Source organism: Rhinatrema bivittatum, chromosome 17 (assembly GCF_901001135.1).
Source record: "Rhinatrema bivittatum chromosome 17, aRhiBiv1.1, whole genome shotgun sequence".
Taxonomy (NCBI): Eukaryota; Metazoa; Chordata; class Amphibia; order Gymnophiona; family Rhinatrematidae; genus Rhinatrema; species Rhinatrema bivittatum.
The window spans coordinates 8,599,359-8,623,590 of NC_042631.1; the positions used below are offsets into that span (position 1 = coordinate 8,599,359).

The 24,232-nt window shown below is 42.6% G+C and overlaps 1 protein-coding gene across 8 annotated transcripts in view; it reads left to right on the top strand.

Moving 5' to 3' along the window:
* Positions 1–24,232, top strand: part of SHANK2 (SH3 and multiple ankyrin repeat domains 2) — a 544,106-nt gene that overhangs the window by 148,412 nt on the left and 371,462 nt on the right. For all 8 annotated transcript variants that reach the window (XM_029582906.1, XM_029582904.1, XM_029582897.1 and 5 more), the window contains 5 exons: positions 4,477–4,680; positions 7,507–7,578; positions 9,196–9,304; positions 15,980–16,131; positions 16,881–17,048. In XM_029582906.1, the coding sequence (XP_029438766.1) occupies positions 4,477–4,680; positions 7,507–7,578; positions 9,196–9,304; positions 15,980–16,131; positions 16,881–17,048 (705 nt within the window). The remainder of the gene's footprint in view (positions 1–4,476; positions 4,681–7,506; positions 7,579–9,195; positions 9,305–15,979; positions 16,132–16,880; positions 17,049–24,232) is intronic.

Sequence of the window (24,232 nt, forward strand, 5' to 3'; positions counted from 1 at the left end):
CAGAGTCATCATGAGAAGGTTTTTTTTTATGTAACTTAACTATTTGAATGATCTGAACAGTAAAAGAGAGCTAACTGCACTGATTAAACTTTTACTTAGGGAGCCCTTTTCGAGAATGTTGATGTTCACACCTGGCCTGCTGTTTTCCAAGGAAAATTAATAAAAAAAAAACAAACCCAAAAAGATCCTGTTATCTTAAAGATAACTTTCTCTGTGTGCAACTGTTCCCAAAAATCATTTTTCTAAGTTCCCCTAACATTTTTCCCCTCCTTGGATTTTACTTTTTTTCTTTTGAGTTTTCCTTGTTGCAGTGACTCTGTGCTAGACCTGAGGATATCTTAAACCACATTTGTAGTTGCCTGTTTGTTCTGCATTTTTAGTATCTTGGGAGAGTTATTTGGCAGAGATGTTGGAGGCGTTTTAATGGTCCTCTCACAGTCTGTGAAGGGTTTGGTGTACATTGCTGCTCTGAAGCTGTGTCCCAGTAATAATCTCTCAGATTTACAGCATTGCTTTTCTCCCCACTGCTGGATATTTGAATAAATTTACATTCGTTCATTTTTTTTTTTTTTTTTTTTTGCTGTTGGAGGTAGGAGGGTGGCCTCCAGTTTCCTCCATCTCTTTTGGGCTTTCAGCTCAATAGGAACCCAACCCAACATCGCAAACCTTCATGGGTATCCCCTCCCTACTCAGTCCCATTATTATAGAGACTCTGGTCCTTTGCATTAAAGCTGCCCCTGCGCATCACTGGGCACCGAGCCAGCCCAGCAGCTTTTCCGTTATGCATGAGACACATTGCTTTTATTGCCACCAGGCTAGATAATCTGACTTCATGATCGGACTCTTGTCTTGCCAATCTTTTTTTGACCCGGCAGTTTCCTCCTGCTTTTTCAGGACCAGGGCCGGGATCTGGTGCAATGAGACTTTATTCCCAATTACCTGGGGATATTTCCTGTTTTATATCCTTCCTCCCCACCAATGTCCTTGAGAGTCTGGACGTTGCACTGGTGGCCCTGTAATTGAAAAATGAGCTTGATATATTTCTAACAGATTAATTGTAAGCAATATTTTAGTGCATACTCGGTATGACGTGTGTCACTTTTAACCTGTGCGATCTTGATGTCCTAATAGCCATCATGTCTTCATCCTGAAGGTAAAGGTGTGCCATGGTGTTGCACTGTGAGTCATGAGACAGAAACTGCTTGAAAAAAAATCAAACTCAAGACATTTTACTAGCTGAGAAGGAAACCTCAAACCTGCTCTATTAACTTGTGATGAAAGGATTCTCAGGCTTTATACACGCCCCTTGGAGCATAAATCCAGGCTTGCCGTTAATACTTTATTCAATATTTTATGAAGTGCTAAGCTGAATTTCCCATTCAGGGAAGCATGGATAAGCAAATGTTCCTGATGATGCATTCCATGTTATTCATGCTTAATCTTATAGGTTTTGAATGCATTTACAAACCATTTGCGCTCTGCGTTCCATAGCAAATGGGCTTTGAGGTTGAGGCTTCCTTCCTCTGGATGTGCGATGGGTGACTGTGTTAGGAAACTGAAGGACATAGAACTACCTTATCCTTTTTAATTATGGCTGAATTTTCAAAGTGTATAGTTCTCATGTTTTGACCTTTCTGATTAATTTGCCTTGCACTTAGCACAGACCTTTGCCTGGAGATGCATGCGTCATGAAAGAGGCTGGAAGTGCCATTTTGTTGTTGGTTACGCTTTGGATTTAAGCAAAAATTTACTTTAAGCTTGATTTTATGAACAAGAATTTGAAATAAAGCTAGTGTTGTCATGGTGTTGTGAGCAGTATGCAGTTAGTTATATTTACTTGCTTCCAAAAGCAGTCCAGGAGAATGCTCCCCCCCCCCCCCCCTCACGCCCAGGAAACCAGTTAACCCATCGCTCCCTACCATTATCTCAGTCTCTGTTTCATTTGTGGTGTTTTCCCAGGGACCTCATATCTGCAGAAAAGACCTTCCTGAACTGCCTTTTTCTTTTGTTCAGTTTCATTAGAAAACAGAAAGGAAGCTGAATTTTTTTTTCTCAGGTTGATGACATTAAAACCTGACATTCCTTCAACTGGGTGTTTACTGTATTTACCAAGGAAATGAATAATGCATTGATGTTGTGATCAGATTAGTATTTCATTATATTTGTCATTAAACTGATTTTTCTACTGCCTGTTGGACTTGAGTGATTTGTCGTAACTGATTGTTAATTCATTTTAGGTATTTAAAAAAAAAAAAAAAGCTCTGCTGATACCAGACAACTAATCTGCAGATCTCTGGTTAATTTGATTGTATTTCATATTAAGGTATTGGGAGTGAATATGCAGTTATTGAGATCCATTGCTCCTGCATATATGGACTGTGGGATGAGAGAGATTCCCTTTCCTTTTCAATGTTTCCACACTTACGTACAGCCTGCCCTTCTGATGATCCTGATCACATGGGGCTCACCGTTCAGACATGCTGCATTCTTTTCCTGGGGTTCTGGTGCTTTCTAGATGCTCGGAGTTTCAGTTCCATTTCTGTGATACTGGGCTGTGTGTGTAATGGGGAGGTTAAATGCAATGCTTGAAAAAGAAGAAACATCGAGTTTAAGGTTTATTTCCAGGCTTGACGGGAGAACTGCTTTTGATCAGCCCAATTTTTATTTTTCCTGTGTGCACAGCACTAAATATTTTATATGAAGGATGCTTTGTACGTAGAGTACGCTCTGTGTTCAAAGTTGAACATTTTTTATTTTAATGCTAGACTGTGGTGTGATTCATCCCAAATTGCCAGACGTACATGTGTTTTATAGGTCCTGGGGGGGGGGGGGGGGGGGGGTGTTGGGCTTGAAGCATAATCAAGCCTTAGAAGCTTCTCGTTTAAGTAGGAGGCTTCCTGTAAAACAAGAACAGTGCTAGTTTTCCGCTTCTCCCTGGTTTTTCTTCCAAATCTCCCGTAAGATGTAAACTGAGATTGCTAGCTTGTACAGTATGCACTGCCTGACAATAGGGATGAAATGTGCAAAGCCACTGCGCAGTACCATGATAGGTGCACGGCATTTTAATTGGTTGTTCATTCGGTGTTTTGCTGATCCTTTGGTTCTCTTTCACAGTGGGAGTAGCCTATTACGATGTAGAAAAATTTGAGGCTGATATTCAATGTCAGTTAGCCAGCTAAGTGGTGCCACTCGCCTGTGCACGTGATTCAGTATTTAAATGAGGCCCGGCAGTAGAAACGGGCAAAAGGAGGTGCTAGGAACACTAGCGCGTCCCTAGCACCTCCTTTTGGCCCAGAGCGGCGGCTGTCAGCGGGTTAGACAGCAGACGCTCAATTTTGCCGGCGTCTGTTCTCGAGCCCGCTAACAGCCACAGACTCTGAAACCGGACGCCAGCAAAATTGAGCATTTGGTTTTCAACCCGACAGCCGCGGGCCGACTTCAAATTTTTTTATTCTTTTTTTTTTTTTTTTTTACTTTTTTACCCTTCAGGACCTCCAACTTAATATCGCCATGATATTAATTTATTTTTATTTTATTTATTTAGAGCTTTTATATACCGGCATTCATGATACAATCACATCATGCTGGATTACAGGTAACAGGGGGTGAGATAACTTTAACAATTAACAAATGGTGAGGAGCAAAAAAGTTACAATAAAACATGGGAGGCTGGAACTGGGAGAAGAAGATGGGCAGGAATAATTTAACAATATCAGAGTGGTATACTTATTTACATAGTGCTAAGTCGGAGGGTGCACAGAAAAGCAGTTTTTACTGCTTTACTGTGCACTTTCCCGGTGCCCGAAGAAATTAGCGCCTACCTTTTGGATAGGCGCTAATTTCTGAAAGCAAAATGTGCAGCTTGGCTGCATATTTTGTTTTCTGAATCACGCGGGAGTACCTAATAGGGCCCTCAACATGCATTTGCATGTTGAGGGCCCTATTAGGTTTGGCGGGTTGGACGCGAGTTTTCAGCCCTTTACTGAATAAGGGGTAAGGGAAAATGCGCGTCCGATGGCGGGTTAACAGTGGAGCGCATTGTACTGTATCTGCCCATAAGTGAGCCAATTTAGCAAACGGGTCAATAGTAATCCAAATCTATAGCAGTGTAACCTGTGGTATTTGAACTCATCCGTTTTCTTTCTCCTGGTCTAGGAAGCTGTAAGTGTTCTTAAGACTGGGTATTATAAATTTGCAGCTTGGTATTGCTAGACCAATATTAGTCTATCTGTACACAATACATGTGAAAGGATGAAGATTTTTATGGGGTGCTTTGCTTAGTAGCTAGGTTTCCCCACTGCTGTAGATTATGAGACATTGTCTGTTTGGTTTGTACACATTTGCTATTACTAACGTGGATTTTCATTACTTTTTTTTTCTCTCAGTGAGCATTAGCTGAAGATCATATTACACTAAAGCTGAAATGTAATCTATAAATGTCTTATACCCTTTTTTTGTTTGTTTGTTGTTTTGCAGAAATGCATCCGCTTCAATCCCGAAGCTACTGTGTGGATTGCAAAACAACGAATTCTGTGCTCTTTGAATCAGAGTCTGAAAGATGTCCTCAATTATGGGCTATTCCAGCCCACCATCAACGGTAGAGATGGGAAATTTTTGGACGAGGAGCGACTTCTTAGGGAATATCCACAGCCCATGAGCAAAGGTGTTCCTTCATTGGAGGTGCTTTCCTAGTATTTTAATGATTTATAAATGGGCCCTGACTATTCGCACTCTGTGCTTTGATTAATGAAAGACTTTTTAAATGATGTGTGAACTGTTTGCTCAGTAGGTGTAGACTTTCATATAGTATTGCATGCCGTAATGAGCATTTGTTCACCTGCTGTCATGGAGTCTTAGGCTGCGATACCCTTTAAAGCACCAATAAGAAAATGCTGTAGTATGTGAGCTTTTGATACTTCATAAGCCTCTTCCAAAGTTGTCCTTTTGAATCTGGGTTGCCATCTGCTCTTCTATACCTGCTGGTGATTTATGCTGGAGTTTTTATTTAGGTGGCCCATGCTGTTAATTTAGGAACAGGCTAGGGAAAGGAGAATGGGTGAGAGAGGAATGCATTACCTAGGAAGACTCAAAAAAATAATCCAGATAGTGCCAGACACTTATGTAATCAACCAAAATATAAAAAGTCTAGCTGGAATTATAAATAGATTGTATATATTTGAACTGGGGAAACCTCATAAAGCGCCAATTTTAGGCTATATGGATATGCCTAATGGCTACTTGTAAGACTCTAGCTCCAACTTTGTGGTTGTTAGAGAAAAGTTATAATCATTGGTAACCCCAGACTGTACAAGTTGCTCAGTCCATAATTCTAATGGCTAACTTGATAGTCCGGTGCTTTATGAGGTTTCCCCAGTTCAAATATATACAATCTATTTATAATTCCAGCTAGACTTTTTATATTTTGGTTGATTACCTGGGAAGACTGCATTTTCCTGACGGAGCGTATACATCATGAAATGTTTCTTCTGTTTCACATTCTTCCTTCATCAGCTCTTGCAGATTTGAAGTTGTATGCTCACACTTGTCGACCGGTAGATAAGAATAAAAGTGTGTTTTCCACCTGTTCTATGTGCACTGGATGGTGGTGGTTTGGAAAATTTGGAAGAATGCAGCTTTTCCAGCTGCCTATCAGAACCGTTTTGTTCCACATCTGCTTGATTTCCCTCCTGCTGAATTTTGCAAACTCCCAGAGGAGTTGTATTGAAATATGTTCTACTAACAATGGCTGTTTTTTTTTAAAAATTAAAATTGTTCTCCCTGTCCCCCTTTTTCCGTCCCTGTGACTATTGGGACTTCTCCCGGTAAGGAATTTGGTTAAGTGCTCTCAGCAGTGCTCAAAGCCTCAGGCAGTTGAGCGGCACAGATAGTACTGGGCATTGCTGCCATTAGAGGGAAGGAGGGGGAGAGAGAAGGTGATAACGTGCTGTCAGTCCATTTTAAGGATCATTATTGGGACCTTTATCAGGTTCACCTCTTGGATGAGTAAGCAGATGCTGTGTCCTAACCTAAAATTCCCCCTCCGTATGCTTCTGACAAAAAAATGTCATTCATGCTTTCAAGGCCCTTACAATATTCTCATGGCAAAGATCATAATTGGGTTTTTTTTTTTTTTTTTTTTTTTACGCAACCTGCTATGAGGTCAATCCAGTCCACAGATTCATGACAAATTTAGAAAACTGTTTTAGTAAGAAAAGGTTGATTTTATTTTCTTTCTTTCAAGTTTATTTCAATCACTTTTGGGGAAACTAGAATTCATATTTATTTTTTGCCCCATCTGTTTTTCACCTGCTCCTTTTGGGCTTTCAGTTCAATCAGAGCCAGCCTTTGCCAGGACACGGTTCCTTCAGAACTACCCTGGGGATTTTCCCCTATTTTTTTTAAATATCTGCTAGCCTCCTCTCTTAGACAAACCATCGCAGTGATAGTCCTTGGCCAGGGTCCATGAGCCACATCTCCCTTTGGAGCCCGGCTAAGGTGGACCCAGAAGGCTGGTCATTGAGTGCTCCTGTTGAACAGTGGTTGAGACCTTCTCCCCCCCCTCCCCAAGGGTGACCTGGGGTGCGGAAGACCTGACCTTGGAGTAGAACTTGTCTTCTGCATGGGCTTTACTTCTCGGCTACTGGCACGTCCACTAAAACTGAGCGGCCTGAGCCAAAGGAGGTAAAGACCAGAATGTAAAAACACAATTATGCAAGATTAGAATTTTAAGAAATGTCTGTGCCTCATCAAGAAAAATACGTAGAAAAGTTAACATCTGACCTTCAAGCACAGAGGATGGTAATTGTTCTATTCTGTGTTTGTCCTTTGCTGTATGAGTGAATGGAGCCTTCCCTATCTAATCTCTGCCTCTTGTGGGACAGCAGGAGGAAGAGGCACCCACTTGGGCTTGTTCCTCACAGCCTCGAGGCCCATTTTTCACAATGGATTTAGACTGTGTCCCCAGACCCTCTTCATGAACAACTCCTGACATGAGTTATTGCCTGCATGATGAGGGCTCATTTTTATTTTCTCTCTCAGCTGTCCTGATTTCCTTTGTTTTACCAGAACTGCCATAGCACAGCTATGACATGATTAAATAGCACCAACGGTTAATAGATTCACAGCTTTTAATTACTCACATCCAATCTATACATTATTCTAATATTTATTGTGAGCTGGGTTGCACATTGGTCTCACACTGAAATAGTTGCTTCTGTAAAGTGGAGGACAGGATAGAGTTCCCCAAACCTTTCCTGGGGATCCTACAAGTTGGGTTTTCAGGATGTCCACAATGAATATGTGTTAAGTAAATTTGCACTCATTGGAAACCCAATGTGTACAAATTGTATATCTTATATATTTATTGTGGTTATCCTGAAAATCTGACTGGTTGTAGGGGTCCCCTGCAAGCCATGAGAAAGGAGTTAATGTTGTTGTTGTGGAAACAATGTGCTGTAGATTTCTGCAAAAAAAAACCTAGCTGTTCCTTATATATTTTTTTTTCAGTTTCGATACAAGAACAGAATTTACAAACAGTCCTTCATTGACGAAAAACAAATGGCCAAACTCCACACAAAGGTATGTTCAGTTTTTCCAGCTTTAACCATAAGAATCCATTTATTTTTAAATTTACGATTCTCTTTTCTGATACCTTTTGCGAATGCAAGGTTCAGAATTTATACGTGCGTGAATTTTACACAGTATATTAAAATTCACAGGGCTTTGTGTTAGGTATTCTCGTATGATGTTTTTTTTTTCCATAAGTCATTGGAAAAGATCAGGAAACCCTGAGCCCACGGTGAAAATGAATAATGCATTTGATGAATAGAGCCCATTAATTATTTTTAAAGCATTTATTAAACAAAAGGTAGTTGTGACATCTGTCAGGTTTCACTATATGGTGCTATGTTGTAATATGAGGAACTTTCCAGCCATGGGAGGTCCAAGGAGGTTTGTAGGAGACAGGGAATGAAAGGAAGGTCCTTCCCCCAGAGCAGTTGGGGGTGGAGGTGGTATGGAGTCATGGGGAGGGGTCTAATTTTGGGAATTTGTTGAAAGGAGTTCTGCAGAGGAATTTAGGGGATAACTGGGGTTGTTTTGTGTAATATGTGCTAATCTGCTGGGGGGAGCACTGGAGGCTCACTCCAGTAAGAGCGAAGGGCCACTTGACCAGTGGGGACACCATGATTCTCAGGAAGCCTGCTGCTGGACTGATGGTGTGAAGATGGCTTCATTCTGTTTTTCATTGAAACTGGAGGGGAGACGGTGGTTCTTCTGTTTGGGAACCCGAGCGGGAGAATTCTCATGTGCAAGGTCTTAAGAAAAAGCGAGTAACCTCGTTGAAACCTCTCCTTAGTAGGAAGCTGACATTTCATGTGTGACATTTTGGACTGTATGCTCACTTTTTCTCCTGACCTTTTTGTTGGATTTAAAGTTTTTGGATGTTTTAAATAAATCTTTCATGTCTGGAACACTGCAGTTTTGTGTGGCCTAAGTTTTTGTGATCCCTTGGGCCCTGCAGGTAATCCTGCTCCCCACAGCATGAATCCGTGCCTGATTTTCCAGAGGCTGCACAGAGTGGGTCAGATCTCCGTATCCTCCGAAGTGTGTGATCCCCTTGGTGTGTGTTGGGGGGTGTTATATTGTATTTTAGGAATTAGAAAAATCAGAGGAAAACCATTTATGGAAGGTCATTGATTTGAACAGTTATGGACTGAAGAACATTTATTCCTCTGGAATTTGTTTTATTATCTAATTATGAGCCATCTACAAAGAACAGAGTTGGAAACCTTCTTTGATTTTTTTTATAAACTCAAGGGGGCCAATATTCAAAAACCTGGGCTCCTAAATTAGGAGCCTGTTTTAAACTGAATACAGGCGCCTAAGTTTTCAGTTGAAAATTCACATAAATGAAGGTCTCCAAATTGAAGCCTGTTATTCATTTCCTATATTTAGGCTCCTAAATTTAAGTTCCTAGCTCTGAAACTCAGTGCTAAGCTCCCAGCTATGCATGCCCTATAGCCACCCACTTTTTAGGCTCCTAAATTTAGGGAATCAGCTCTAGTACATCTTCAAAAGGGCCCATTTTAGAAGCCTAAACCCTTTGCAAATTGGCCCCTAGATGTTTTGTTATGACTTCCTTTGTATTTGTCCTATTCCTGTTAGGTTGAAATATCTATCATTTTCTTTTCACAGGCTAGTTTGAGAAAATTTATGGATTATATTCAACACCACTCACTGGAGAAGATTGTGAAGATGCTGGATCGAGGATTGGACCCCAATTATCATGACCCAGAAAATGGAGGTATGAGTGTGGTGGACATGAGCTGTGGATATGAACCGAGCTCTTGCTGTGAGCTGCAGGGTTTAATTGTTGAAAGGCCAGGAGAGCGGAGATGTCAGATCCAACTCCGTCAGGCTGCTGCTTGGCTTCTTTCTCGAATTAATCTGAATGGCCAACGCCTTTCTCTCTCTCGCTTTTCAAATACTCTCATTTTTCCCGTGCCCTTGGCAATGAGTTTCACGCTATTCATCCCTGGCTTGCTCTGGTATTTTTACATTCTTTCCCTGCTCCTTCATTTTGGCTTTGTGGTTGTTTGCTTTCCTGCAGTAGTGCATATTCTTATTTTTGTTGTAAAGTGTTTCAGACACTTATAGGAATGCCCCGACTCTAGAGTTGTGTTTGGATAAGTTCCCTTTCTACCACAGCAACGCTATCTTAGTTGCTGAATGAAACTAGAAAATTGTTTTGAATGTTCTGGCTTTCCAACAGGATGGATTCAGAATTACATTTTAATTCCTATTTCATCTCAAACAGGAATGGCATGCTGGATAATACTGCCCCCGTTCCAGCTTTCTGGGTCAATTACTATACCTCATGCACAGGTAGAAAGGGGGAGGGGTTGGATTTGGATGCCTGAAAATAAGAAAGAAATCAACCAATTCCTTTGCTCAATTCAGTTTTCTTCTGGGTGGTAAATTCCCCCTCCCCCCATGCAGTCACTAGTGAGAATTTTCAAAGGGGTTATGAGTGGAAAATTAGCAAATATGTTTGTAAGTAGCCTGTATTCATGTACACACTATTTTATACACGTCAAAAGTGCCCAATAATTTTTCTGTTTTTTGTATACATTTACCTGTGCAAAAAAAGGACAGTTTGGACATGTTCTAGGTCAGGGTCAAGAGATATATGCAGAAGTTGCTATTTTATAATAGATTTGCACAAATGCATTTGCCAGCTTATTCATGCAGTTTTGCACCTGCCAATTGATTTGGGCACGTGAATATAGACTTGTCTGTCTGCTGTTTTGGGGCAGGAGGTCTGGATGAACTGGGGGAGAGTTCAGGGCGTAGAACTAGAAGGTCTAGGTGAACTTGAGATATACTGGATGAACTTACAGAGTTATTGGTAAACTGGTGATTTCAAGGACATGCACATATATATTAAAATACACCAGCCTTCTCATATAAAGCAGGGTTTTATATGTAAATGTTCAGGTTTTTTTTTTTCATGCATAAAATATATGCTTGTATGTTTTATAAAATAGGTAGAGAAGCTAAGCGCTTTCATTGCATTGCAAATATGTGTGTGTACTGAAACATATGCACATACATTCAGAGCTGAACTACAATGTATTTTATAAACTGTGCAGCAATCCACTGCACAATTTATAAAATGCTAGGATAAGTATCCTAGTGACCACTTAAGTATGGAAATCCAGTAACGCAAATAGCTTAGAAAGTTATCCTCCCTCTATCAAATTGCAGCTTTTGAATCAGGTCAATAATAGATTCCTGAAAGTGGTGAAAATGTAGGAAATTATCCTTCCACCTCCCTTCCAGATATTTATATCAGGATTGTCTTCCATAACGGGTGATTAGGAAGAAATTCTGGGTTATTGTCACATGCACGCTGGTTCAGGACTGTGAACGCCGGTGGTGCTCATCATCAAGATAATTGCCCTTTTAACTATCTTTGGGTCAATAATTTTTATCTCATAGCAAAATGAGCTTGCAGGCCCATGGGTATAAGGGTAGATGTGGGGGTTTGATTATTGCCCTTCCCCCTCTCAGGTGTAGAGAATGAGATTGATTTGATGCTGCTCTCCACCATTTCTAGAGAAGACTACAGGGATGGCAATGATTGGCCACATTCTCTCTCTAAACATTTGTACTGCATGGCTGTGTCTGCTCCCTCTACGCCTGCTCCGCACTCCAGTCTGGAAAATGCGGTATTTGGGCTGCCACAGATACCGAGAACTAAACGTGTCCACAGAGACCACATTTGCATTTGAAGCTGGATGAAGTGAGATGTGTGCTGTGGGAAGGAAGTGAGAAACACGAACTCTTGAGTTGTTCTTTTAAGCAGCTGTAGAGGTTACAGTCCTCAAAATACAAAGTTTCAGGCTTTCTCTCCATGCTGTCTCTTTTCTTGTGTTTCACCCTCGTGTGCTACAAGCTGTGGGCATCTTATTGCGGCCCATGCACGTGCTTTTATCTCTGGTTTCGCTCTTCATGTTGGCCATGCTCGGGTCATTTCTCAGTGCTATGCTAAACTGCAAACGAATGCCTAGAATGTGCGTCTGTGTTGGTAGGAAGCAGTAAGTGGTGGAAACACATTGCTATGCATTGTTGGGAGAAGTCTTCTCCCAACAATGCATAGCTTGGTGCTCTTTTCTAAGTCTTAGAAAAGAGCACCAAGCAGATTCCTGAACATAGCCTTAACCCATGCGTGCTTTGCCTGCATTTTGTCTTGCACTGAATGACTGCTTTTGTGCGTTTAATGTTCTGATGGTTGCCCAAGCATCGCTGGTGATGCGATTCCTCGTTTTGTATTAAAATTAAAATAATTTATTATTTCTAATGAGTGGGAGCATCCTTTCAGCAGACTGACATTTAAAAGGGAGATTTTAAAACGTGCACGCGGATCTCAGCACACGCACAATGGACGCAGCTATTTTATAACGTGCGCATCGGCGTGCGCGCGTTATAAAATACCGGTCTCGCTGGCGCGCACGCGAGCTGGGTTTTCATGTCCATGAGCACACGTGTGGGCGGGTGGCCTGCTCCGCGTGCAGGGGGATGACTTTAGAAAAACACGTGTGGCGATGCAATCGGGCCTCCCCCTGTTCTCTCCCAGTCCACTGCAATTATTTTATTTATTTATTTATTATTTTTATATACCGACATTCATCTCAATTGAGATATCACACCGGTTTACATTCAGGTACTGTAGGTATTTCTCTATCCCAAGGGAACTTTCCTATCCCTAACCCTACTCTCCTTCCCCCTTCCGCTCTCCTCCCCAACCCCTAAACCTATCTTTTTTTTTTACTTCCCTGCTCCTTAGAGCAGTAGTAAGTTCTGCGTGCTGGCCGGCTGCACACTTCCTCAGGACAGCGGCTAATGGAGCTCTCCTGGCCTGCCCCTTTTGCAGGGCCCAGGGGTTATTATGCGCATGGCTGGGCCTGTTCTAAAATGCATGCATGTTAAACCCCTTTTAAAACTGGGCCATTAGGCAGAGCTACTCAGGGCCCATTCAAAGTGGGCCACGAGACTCCAGTGAGAATAATGGATGAAACAGCCCCTTACCCCCCAAAGATGCTCAGAATGAATCACTGGGCTGTTTTTTTTTTTTTGCCTTTCAAATGAAATGCAAACTTTTACACTATCATTAAAAATAAGAAATTAAACAAAACAATTGGGGTAAAGTTTGAGAACCTATCAAAGCCTTGCATTATTAATGTTTGATTTTGAAGCATGTGCTTTTGGAGGTTTAAAATTTAGTTTCTTTTTTTGCTGCCGCTGACCCTCTGACTGCCTTGGTGGCCAGGAATCCCTGCCAGCCCCAAGGATGGAGGTGCACGTCCTCCCGAGGTTACACCCTTACAGGTGAATTTTCAAAGGAGTTACACGTGTAAGTGTAACATACTATCATAGCAATTTTCAAAAGCCATTTGCCTGCATTAAGCGCACTTAACGTTGCTAAAACCTTTGGACAATGCAATGGCATATGTTGTAGCAATTTTCAAAAGCCATTTGCCTGCATTAAGCGCACTTAACGTTGCTAAAACCTTTGGACAATGCAATGGCATATATTGTAGCAATTTTCAAAAGCCCACTTACCTGGGTAAAATGCGTTTACACCTGTAAAACCCAGTTTGAATCATGTGACTGCTTTTGAAAATCCGGCCCTTTGTGTCATTGCCATCTTTTCCTCCCTCCTTCCCTCCCCAGATCTGAGTACGGCCCCCTCCGCGTGTGCCTGAAGCACTGTGCCACTCCTGTAATGAACAAGTGTAGATTCTGCTTTGCTTTTCAGAAATGAACTGTTATGTTTGGCTGAAATGATAATTTGGATTTTGGGATACAAGAACAATCGATGCTTATCTTTTGAGGGCCACGTTATAGGTCTGGCTTTCAGAATGACCAAAATTATGTAAATGAATTCCATTTTTAATTCAAGCAGACCACTTACATGCAAATATGCTTAATGAATATACATTATGGTAATCAGGAAGAAGAAATTGGAGCTGTTTCTGATCCTTGAAGAGGAGTTGATCATTTTTACTGTGCAGCTGGAAAGTGATATTTTTTTTTTGGGGGGGGGGTGGGGGCAGCAGTTTCCTTCTGCTCCTTTAGTGCATCCAGCTAAATTAGAACCGGCTATAACAACAGGAGCCTTCTCCTGTCCCCCACCTCCTCCCCGCAGCTCTGCTGAGCCCCCTACCTCGCAGGCCTGTGAACGCTGCCTCTATCATCCCAAGCTTCAACCATTCCGGCAGTCAGACCCAGTCCTTTTCACATGACAGTGCCACCGGGCCTCTGGGCTGTCTGGATCCCTTTCTAACTGTATTAAGTCAATGACACTTCAGTGTACCCCTGCGCTTCTGCCCCATCAGCACTGTGAAGTTTAGTATCTGAATTTTCAGTGTTGATTCCGGGTTTCCTAAATTTGCACGTTTATGGCCCAATTTTAAAAGGGCCACACGCGTACAAAAAACGGGAGTTATGCATGTGGCCGGGCCTGGTGCGTGCTGCACACGGCCTAGAATGGGCCTGGTCACGTGTGTAACCCCCCTTATGCGCTGAAGTGCTGGCTCCTGCGGGAGGGGCGGGCCCAGGGGGCAGGCTGGGGCAGCGCCATCTTGTGCCGTTCCAATGACTTGCTAGCCGGCAGGCGCAACTTCAATTTCGGGCATGAAGTAAGTTGCAAAACAACAACAACAAAAAAGGGGATAGCTAGGATAGATTTAGGGGTCGGGGTGGAGAGGGGGTTAGGGATAGGAAAGTTCCCTCCCAGACTGCTACTTAATTGGAGGGGACTGGGAGGGAACTGGGGCCTGGCTGATCACATCACCATGTGTAGGTTATAAAATTCCCCTCAATCGTGTGCGTTTCGCGGGCCACCCACACATCCGTGCGTGCAGATTTTAAAATCTGGCATGCATGCCCGTGCAGCCATCTGGTTTTATAGTATGCACATGCTGGCACACACTTGGTACAAAATAATTGCGTCCGGGTGCGCGCGCAAGGAACCATGCGCATGTGGACGCGTGCACGATCCTTTTAAAATTGACCCCTTATTTTGCGAAAGGCAAAATATCTGCTCCATTACGATAGATCAGGAAAAGTGGAGTGTGGAGATTTTTAGTCCAAGTTCTCTTTTGGTGACGTTTGCAGCAAGTGGCTTCAGTCTTCTCTGAGGTTTGGTTCTTTATTGCATTCAGTCTCAAATTATGCTAAATATTGGGACTGAACAAGATTTCAGACTTTTGGGGGAAACTACAGACGTTAAGGTGACAATCAGTCTCTACAGGTTTCTGCAAACCCTGTGGGGAAAGTTTAACCCATAGGGTTTGCAGGGCAGCAGAACTGCACGGGCAATTTTGCATTCATGATTACCCAAGGAAAAAATTAGCTGAAGAAATTTCATGCCTGCTTTCCCCATGGGTAATTATGTTCATTGGAAATAAGTTGTGTGGTTTTGAATAAACAAAATTCCATGCAGCAGCTCAATCCATGCCCTGTCTCTGCCGTCCTCAGGCACCTGTGGTGTGCACCTTTATCTATGGACATTTTGGGCAATATTCAAAGCCCCAGTGGGTTGTTTTTTTTTTTGTGGGTAAAATGCTTTTTCACCTGTGGAAGGGGCTTTCATTATTACCCTCTCAATATCTCATGCATGATGCATTCAACAGGCCCAAGCACCGGCATGGAGTCTTGATGTTGCACGGCTGTTTGAGAGTCGCATTATGCAGCATGTTATGATGCACGACTGGAAATGGGTTGGAACAAAGTAGAAAGCCCTTTCCATGAAGTGCTGAAAACTGACCTATTTCTAGAAACCGGGAGGTACAGAACACCATACGTCATGACACCTGCTTGCTTGGGGATATTTTTCCATAGGATCCAGTCTGATAGCATGTGTATCCCAAATAAAATGTGACTAGCCTGTTTTTATGAGTGTCCGCATGCATTCCAGATGTCCAAAGTTAGGTAAAATCCATGTGGGATTTGCTCTGTAAAAAAAAAAAAAAAGCAAGCGTGGCAATTCCTCCTCCCTTCTATATAGGCTGACAAAAGTATCCCACTGCTTCAGTTCATAATGTACGGGCAACATAGCGGGACATAGTATAACTGTGCCAGAGGAAAATGCACATTTAATGAGCATCTTTTAATGGGGATGCTTGGGAAGTGGGGGTAATCTGCTCACCACGGAGGTGTCCGTTTTAATGAGCTTCAATACTACTATCCAGGCTGCTGACATGAGTCTTTACATCTGTGATTTGAGAGTCTTTGGTGGATTGCAGCACAACTGGTAACATTAAGTTTGTGCAGAAACCGAAAGGCAGTTTTCTGATTTATTTGCTAACAGAGACATTCTTAGGAGAGTGCTATAAGGGGGTCCAAATGTGCTGTGGGATCTTTTTAAACCTCGAGCGCTTTTTGATCCCCCTCTTTTTGTGCTCTTCCCTAGAAACTCCCCTAACTTTGGCAGCTCAGCTTGACTACTCAACGGAGATGATCAAAGCTCTGCGAAATGGAGGCGCACATCTGGATTTCAGAGCCAAGGATGGACTGATGGCTTTGCACAAGGCTGCAAGAGCCAAGAACCAAGTTGCCCTTACGGTGAATAATTCCAGATAGATCCCAAAAAAAAAAAAAAAAAAAATCAAGTCAAGTAAATAAATATTAGTATGGATTACAGAAAGCGAAGTCTGCTATTGCTCTTAATATTAAGAACTATTGTCAGGAAAATGGCAGCAAAACATGCAAAAGAAGCTTCTGGTGCCAGCACTTGTTACAGTATCTGACCACTAGAGGGCGGCACTCAGAAACGGAAGAATGCTGCTTGAATTATCACAAGTTTCAAACTTGAAGCAGGTCTGGGCTTAAGATTTTTCTGGCAATAGGCTGGGCTTGGAGCCTGGTTCACCCCATCCCTCAGATATTAAGAGAGGAGGCGGGCAGGCACCGCACCTGGCCCTAATTCAGATAGGGAGCAGACCACCACTTCTAGTCTGGCTGTTTTACTACTTTTTAAAATTTGGCACCCTATGCAGCTGCGTATTCCCAACTCCAGATCTGCTTGCAAGCGGGAACAATTTTATCAATGCTCCAAATTGCCCAGTCACTTGCTTACCTCAGGGATTTCATATTCTCAGAATAGCAGCGCATGATCCATTCTTAAAGGAGAAGAGAACATTTCTCCAGAAGTAGTGGTTTCTGTCTCAGCCAGCACACGCTCGTGCACAGAAGGATCAGAAGGGTAGGCAGGATGTTGAGAAAAACCATAAACAGTACATCCTTGTTCTAATTAGGCCATTGTCCTGCTATTAAAATGTAATCGCTGCAACTTTTTTTCAATTTTATTCTAGACCATTTTAGAACTTGGCGCTTCTCCTGACTACAAGGACAGTCGTGGGCTGACAGCTCTCTATCACACTGCAGTGGTGGGAGGGGATCCCTTCTGCTGCGAGCTGCTACTTCATCAACACGCGGCAGTAGGCTGCAAGGATGAAAACGGATGGCAGGAGATTCATCAGGTGAGAACTTGCCTTTTAAAGCCTTCTCATGAATTGTGATTTTTTTTTTAATTTTTATAGTACCACCCCCTATTTACCTGCAAAATAATGTCCGTGTATACCAGTGCCCCAGGTGTTTTGCAACGTCTGGCAGATGGCAGACAGATCCTGCCGCTTGGTGTGCCAGGCAATGTAGCAGCCACTGAGCAATGAGTAAGGGAGCATTAAACCGAGAACCAGGTGTCCGCCATTGCTCATTCTAATGGGCAAGATCAGTCTGATTCTAGAACACTGGGTAAATCCACTCTGGCTTCTTTCAGCCAGGACAGTTCTGGCATTAAATAGAAATACATCTGGAGAATATATTTAGGTCCAACTGGTTTAATTCAGTGTTGAAGGTGCAGTATCCAGAACCTTATACAGTTTCCAAAGTCTCACCAGGGATTTATACAGGGATAATATCATCTCCCTTTCAAGGTCATTCATCAAATTGTGAAGGGCCGTTATCCCGTGCGTTAGGTCGTTATTGCACGCGATAACACCCTAACACACGCAATAACTACCGCAACGCGATTTGGAAATCCAGATTAGGGAAAGGGCTGGAGTTTGGATGGGGTTAAGGAAATTTAGGGGCCTGTAGCACTGCCGGGGGTGATGTATCACACATCGTTACCCGCATTAGTGCCAGAAATAGCTACATCTATTTCATTTGTCCTATGGGGGTGATAGTGTGCAGCGCAGCTGCAACCACGGTGGGCGAAAACTCACCACCACGATGCAGCCACCTGCTCACTATCGCCCCGCCCCTTTTTTCCTCACAGGTGATCATTTTGCTATAATTATAGTGAAATGATGAATCCAGGCCTTTGTTTGCTGACCATTCCTCTCTAGGTACCCAAGCCTTTTATGGCTTTTGCCATTGCCTTATACACCTGTTTGGACGTCTTAAGATAATCGGATCTGATCATTCCCAGATACCATTCTTTTCTTTTTTTCATGCTTAGAAGAATTTCATCACTATATTGTACCTCTCCTTTGGGATTTTGCATTTTTTGGCATTAAATCTTAGCTGCCAGACCGTAGACCATTCCTTGAGTTTCACTAGAACTCATCTCAGGCTTTTCAAACGTTCCTGGCTGTCTAACCTGTTGCGGGTTTTGGTATCCTCTGCTAGAAGACAAATGTTTCCTGCCAGCCCTTCTGCAATGTTGCTCCTGAAAATGTTGAAAAGAACCAGTGCGAGGACTGAACCCTGAGGCGCACACTGCTGGTTACGCCCTCCTCCTGGGAGTGAACTCCATTTGACCACTACCCTTTGTCGTCTCCCGTTCAGTCACTTTAGGGTCCATAGCGAGGGTGCTCTATTTAATAAGTCGCCTCTGCCAGAACCGTGTCAAAGGCCTTGCTGAAATCCAAGAACACGACATTTAGCGCTCTCCCCTGCCCCAATGCTCTGGTCACTCCATCAGACATTTTCTAAGTGACCTCAATTTTTTTTCCACTCCGCTCTACACAGTGGCACATTGGTAAACAGACTCAGTGCTTTTAAAGCCTTTTAAACAGTGTCAAACAGTGTCACAGCATCCTACAGTATGCACGCTATTATTTTTTTCAGGAGAAAAGGTTGCTGCTAAACTCCTCTTAGAAAGGGAGCCATTAGCTGCCGTTACATAATAGTAATGATCCCTCTGTTAGGAATATTATTAACTGTGGTTCTAATATTAGTACACAAGCAGTGCTGGAATTGTTATAGGTCATCAGGGGGCTTTAGGAGACCAGCATGGATTCAATATATCACAGAAAGTTTTCTTGTTTGGGTAAACAAGCAAAACTCACATATGAATGAAAGCTAAACAGAAATCCCAAACAAACTCACTCCCCCACCAAACCAGCCCCACAAAGCATACAAATTTTATACTCTGTGCGTATAGAAAAAAAATATATACATGTGTAACAAGTTCTCAAACACAAGGCAGGAAAACCTCTTTCTGCTCACTAGAATGAGGAAGGAAGTAATCTTTTCAGGAGTGGGTGGTAATACCCAGCATAACTGAAATGATAAATCAGCACCGGGTGGTCATGAATGTGAATTAGGTACATTCTCGGTGAAGGTGCAGTATAGCTGGGCAGCGTCACACTTGTGTCCATCTTGAGTATGAGATGAAGGTGGAGGAAGACAAACTGTGACGCAAGTGTCCCCAGGTGTCATTTCTTAAAAACCTTCCATTCAGAACCTTTATCTTGTGACTCACTCCAGTCCACAGTTACTAGGATGAGATCAGCGTACGTTTCCTGTGGGTATCTGTCTCTTGTATTCTTCAGAGGGCAAGGAATTTCTTTTCGTTTTCAGTACGATTGGAAATGAAATCCACTGATACTTGATAAGTAACAACTTGGTTAATGCTTTCCTTATATTTTCTATACTAATCTTTGGCATTCTTAATACGATTGAATGACTTTATAATAAGGTCTTCCTTCATCTTTGACAAGATTAAAGAATGTTAACATTTCACAAACCTAGAAGCAGCCATCCCTGGGGTGGAGTGTTTGGCAGCAAAGAAACAAGATTATCACCCAGTTGCAGTGGGATAAACTGGGATGCAGGAAAAGAAAGGGACTTACCCAAGGTCTTACATGGCATCTATGGAGGGGATCCAAACTAAGCAACCCTGTTTTTCTTCATCTCGTCTACTTTCTCCTCTGGTTGTTCTCAGTGTCTTGACTGTCCGTGATTACCTGTGTTTGTCTACATAGGATGCAAACTCTTGCACAATGTTCCACAGTCTTGCACAGTATGAGACTTTGGGGAGTACTTGCCCAAATTTCATCTCATAAGGCAGGGGGGATAGGAACTAAGATCTTTAGCCCATGAATCAAAAAAGAGCCTTTTGGTATGTCTCATTTTGGGATATTATCAGGTACAAAAATTTTAGATTGTAAGCTCTTTTAGGGGATAGTGAATTACCTATTGTAAACTGATGTGATATCTCTTTTTGAAATGAACATCGGTATATAAAAATCGTAAATAAAATAAATAAATAATTGCAGATGTTCTCGGCACTGGAGTACACTCTTTGTGTATGTTAAATAATTCACCTAATGCAGTGGCCACGTCTTGGGACTGCATACCAGTTGAGATGCAGCTGGGGATTGTATAGCAGCAGTAGATACACTGAGGATCATTACACCCCAGTCTTCTCCTTCTAAACATCACAGTAGGTATGTCAGAGCAGCAGGGGTATTTGTGCGTTGCGTAGAATTTTGATGTCTCCTCCATAGTTTCATTTCCTAATTTAGCTCTTTTTATGTTGTCTCTTTGTTTAAAGACACATCGCATTTGCAGTAACTCTAGGTATATTCATCCACTCCTTAAATATTCCAATCCCTAAATGACTTTTTTTTTTCTGGTTTAGTTAAGTGTTACGCTGCATTACAGGGTTATTTATCAAAATGCGTTAAGGCATTAATGCATGGCGCAAATGCAAATTTTTAGAAGGGGTGGGATTGGGGAGGGGTTTTGGTGGGATTAATTAAAATCAGGGGAAATATCGCACCGTGCGACAGTATAATGCATGGTATCGCATGGTTTTAACGCCGGAAGCAATATGTGCCTGCTGCATTTTGGCCTTTTCTGGGCTTGGAGGGAGAGGGAGAGAACCTCTGGGTGGGGCCTTCCCAGTATTCAACTATTGATCTCTCTGTAGGAGGGCCAGCTAATAGATGGTGGTTTAGGGGCCAGTTCTAGATGCGGCGTGAGACTTACGAGCAGCACAGTACACCGAGGTGAAGATCTGATGTCTCGCTAGGGCGAGATAACATATTAGAAATCTCATCTTTGTGAGGATTTCCTCACTCCAAATGACATCAAATCTTCACCTCTGTGTACTGGTGCTGTTCATACGTCTCACTCTGCATCTAAAACTGGCCCCTAAACCATCACAAACACCTCACCTAGAGCTATTAGCTGGCCCTCCTACAGAGACATAACTACTATGAAGGCCTTGTAAATAGTCTCTCTCTCTCTCTGAAAAGCTTTTTCTATTCCTGCGCTGTTTTAGCATTTTGATGACTCTAGGGGATAGTTTGCGAGGCATGATGTATTGCACTGGTGATGATCAGTCGGGCTTGGACAGTGGTTGAGGAGCCCTTAGGTATTGGGTTTTCTGCTGAGAATATAAGATGTACCTGCAATCTTTCCTGCCTCAGAGCAATGCAGTTCCTGGTTAGAAAACAGCTGTATGTTTGCTGAAAAATCACCTAACAAGAAAGTGAAACAAACTCTCTAGGGCTTCTTGCAGGAAGTATTAAATAAGTTTGCGCTATAACCTTATGTAAATTTAAAGGAGCAGATTTTCTTTGGGTTAGAAGAGGAAGACCTTTTATCTGTTTAGCCTTCTACAGGGTCATGAAAGGAATTTACTTTCGGAGATGCTGCATTGTTGGACTGGCTCGGTGTTGCCAGTGCTGCTGAGTAGGTGACCCAGATTTGATGCCCTGGGCTTCTGGTCCCCTATGCTGGCCCGGGTCCGGGGCAGTGTTCAGAATCGCAGCCCCCCAGGAGGGGATGGAGTCCCGGCCGTCGTGTGAGAAGGGCAGGCGTGCGCTGTCTCCTGAGGGAAGGCATTGCCGGTGCCTCCCCCTGCTCTGCCATCGTCTCTTCCCAGCTGATGGTGCCCAGAGGCTGCCAGCGGGTAGCAGTGAAAGGTGCCAGGCTAGGAACATGAGAAGAAACAAAGAAACACTGCATTTAGTGGCCTAAAAATGGAAAACATTTGGAGATCACGAAAGGGTAAAAACGTCTCGAGTCTTTTCACGTGCCTTCCAGGAAATCCAGCGCCTGAGTGCCTCTTGCCGGTTGCTGGGGAAAAGTATTTAGTATAAATGATCACGGACCATTTATTACTGGCATTTAAGTTTAGCCTCCCTGGAAACACATTTTGTCGTTTTTTATGGTTTATTTTTACAGCAGCTGCCAAGATTGACCCTTTTTTTTTTTTATATATGCCTCAAACGATGTTCTGTCTCCTGAAGGATTGTCCCCAGCCGGGACCGTTTAATTCTTATATGTCAGAAGTTTACAGAAACGATTTGCCACCCAGTCTGATTACTTCTGAAGTCTGTTTCCATTCCCTCCCCCACCCCCCCAAATAGATTGGTTCCTTTATAGAAAATAGAGGTCAGAGTGCCCCTAGACAGCCTGTGAATATATGTTATGTAGAATTGTCATTTTTTTATTATGAATAGCGAGCAGTATTTTATTTATTCATTTGTGTCTGGTATTTATAGGCTGCCTATGCCGAGGCTCTTAGTGGCGTACGTATACACAGTAAAGTCATTTTTTAATTGGCTGTTTTGGAGCCATTTACAGTGTCTCCTATTGGTCCACAGTGAAGCATCCTGCTACGAGGAACTGGACCTGTAAGTTCCATCCCAGTCTGTGGCCCTGGTTTTTGATAGGTATTTTCTATTCTGCCTGTTTTCATATCTGAAGAGTCCATTTTTAGGATGGTATGTACTGGGTAAAATATGGGCATGCTTTTGCACTTCTAAATTTTGGATGAGGGCCTTTTGTGTTAATTATCTATGCATTTATTGTAATGTATGTTTTAGGTTGTATATTGTTATATCTTTGGTAGTGCATTTGTTTTTTTTAGTTGCCCGTTTTTCTTGTAATTGCCCTGCTTCTTTGCTTTAATTTGCCTTGAACTTCTTATGGAAAGGTGCACAAGAGATGAAAAAATGAAATATTCAGTGCAAAAGGAGAGGTGCAGGAGCACATTAGTGCTGCCGGTAATGCCTCTCCATGTTGCGCCTGGGTTTTACTGATGTGTAGTGTCTTGGGCCTGACTTGCCAGTGCTGCTCTGTATGTGCATGGTTTGCCTCTAAGCTTTGTACCACTATGGTGCAGAATCTTTCTTCCGTTGTCACCTTAGTGACAAGAGACCTTCAAATGCTCTCTTTCTCCTAACCTTACATTGTAAGGATCTGTATTTTCCATGTTATTATTTGATGCAGAGGAGCCACGTGTAGGCCCCTTAAGAGCTGCAGATTGAGAGTCACTGTTGTACTCTGTATATGCTATGAAGGTAGGCACAGAGCATTACTATATGTTTAGAAAGTTATACATACTTTATATATCATGCTAGTCAGATATGTTATAGCATAGACTGTGCTTCTAGGCTCTAACACAGGTTTTTTTTTAAAATTTACCCTCCTTAGGATCTAGCATTAACTTCTCCTTTATTAATATACCTGGGTGCCAGTTTGTTAGAGAGGACTGCGGCAGCCTCTGCTGGTAGATGTGTGAATAGAAGTCACAGTGGGACACCCCGCTTGGTTTTTAAAGTTTTTAACTGTGTTTTGAATCCTATGTTTTCTTGCATATTTTTATATAGAGATTTGCAAAATGTGTAGTTGCTTTTGCATCTATTAGTAAGACAGGATGGGTTGGGAAGGCAGGTCCCTTATCACAAAAACCTTTCCTTTTCTCTTTGTGGCTGAGTTTTGCAGTTTTGGTGGGGGGTTGGGGCCCTGCAAGGCTAGGGGCTGGGGTCTGATGGACCAGGAAAAGAGAATATTCTAATCCTGTGTAGGACTGGTAGAGGAGCAGGACAGAATGAACATCTGAGCGCTTAGAGGATAATTCTGCTGCATCACAGCAAACTTATGTGGCGGTTATGTGTGCAAGCAACACCAATTTTCAAAGGGAATTTGTGCGAAAATTTCCAAAGGGAACTTTCGCACAATCCCACCAAAAGTACCTGCACAAGCCACACCTGTTTGATGTGCACAGATTTTTCCTGAAAATGCCCATGCATGCTCTCCAAAATCAGAAGGCCTCTGCCCAGCACAGATTAAAAGGATGTATGAAATAGCATTTCAAGCTTATTAGCCACACATACCCTGGGCAATTGTGTAACAAGCCACTTACATGCATAAAACATTGTTTTATGTGCAGAAAAAGCTTTTAAAATCATCCCCAATATTTTGTATAGATTCTTAAGCTAGCACACACTGTTTTAATAGGCATTGCATCTGGACATTGCACCTTTGAGCTGAGGTGAGTTTGGCTCTACCTGCGGGGAAGAGCCCTGCAGGTTCTCACTGTCAGCAGGCGGACCCAGGCAAAGCAGAGACCGGTCAGGACCTTCACCTGTACCCAGCCCATGTTCCCCTCAGATTGAGCCTTTTGGTGCTGGGGCCA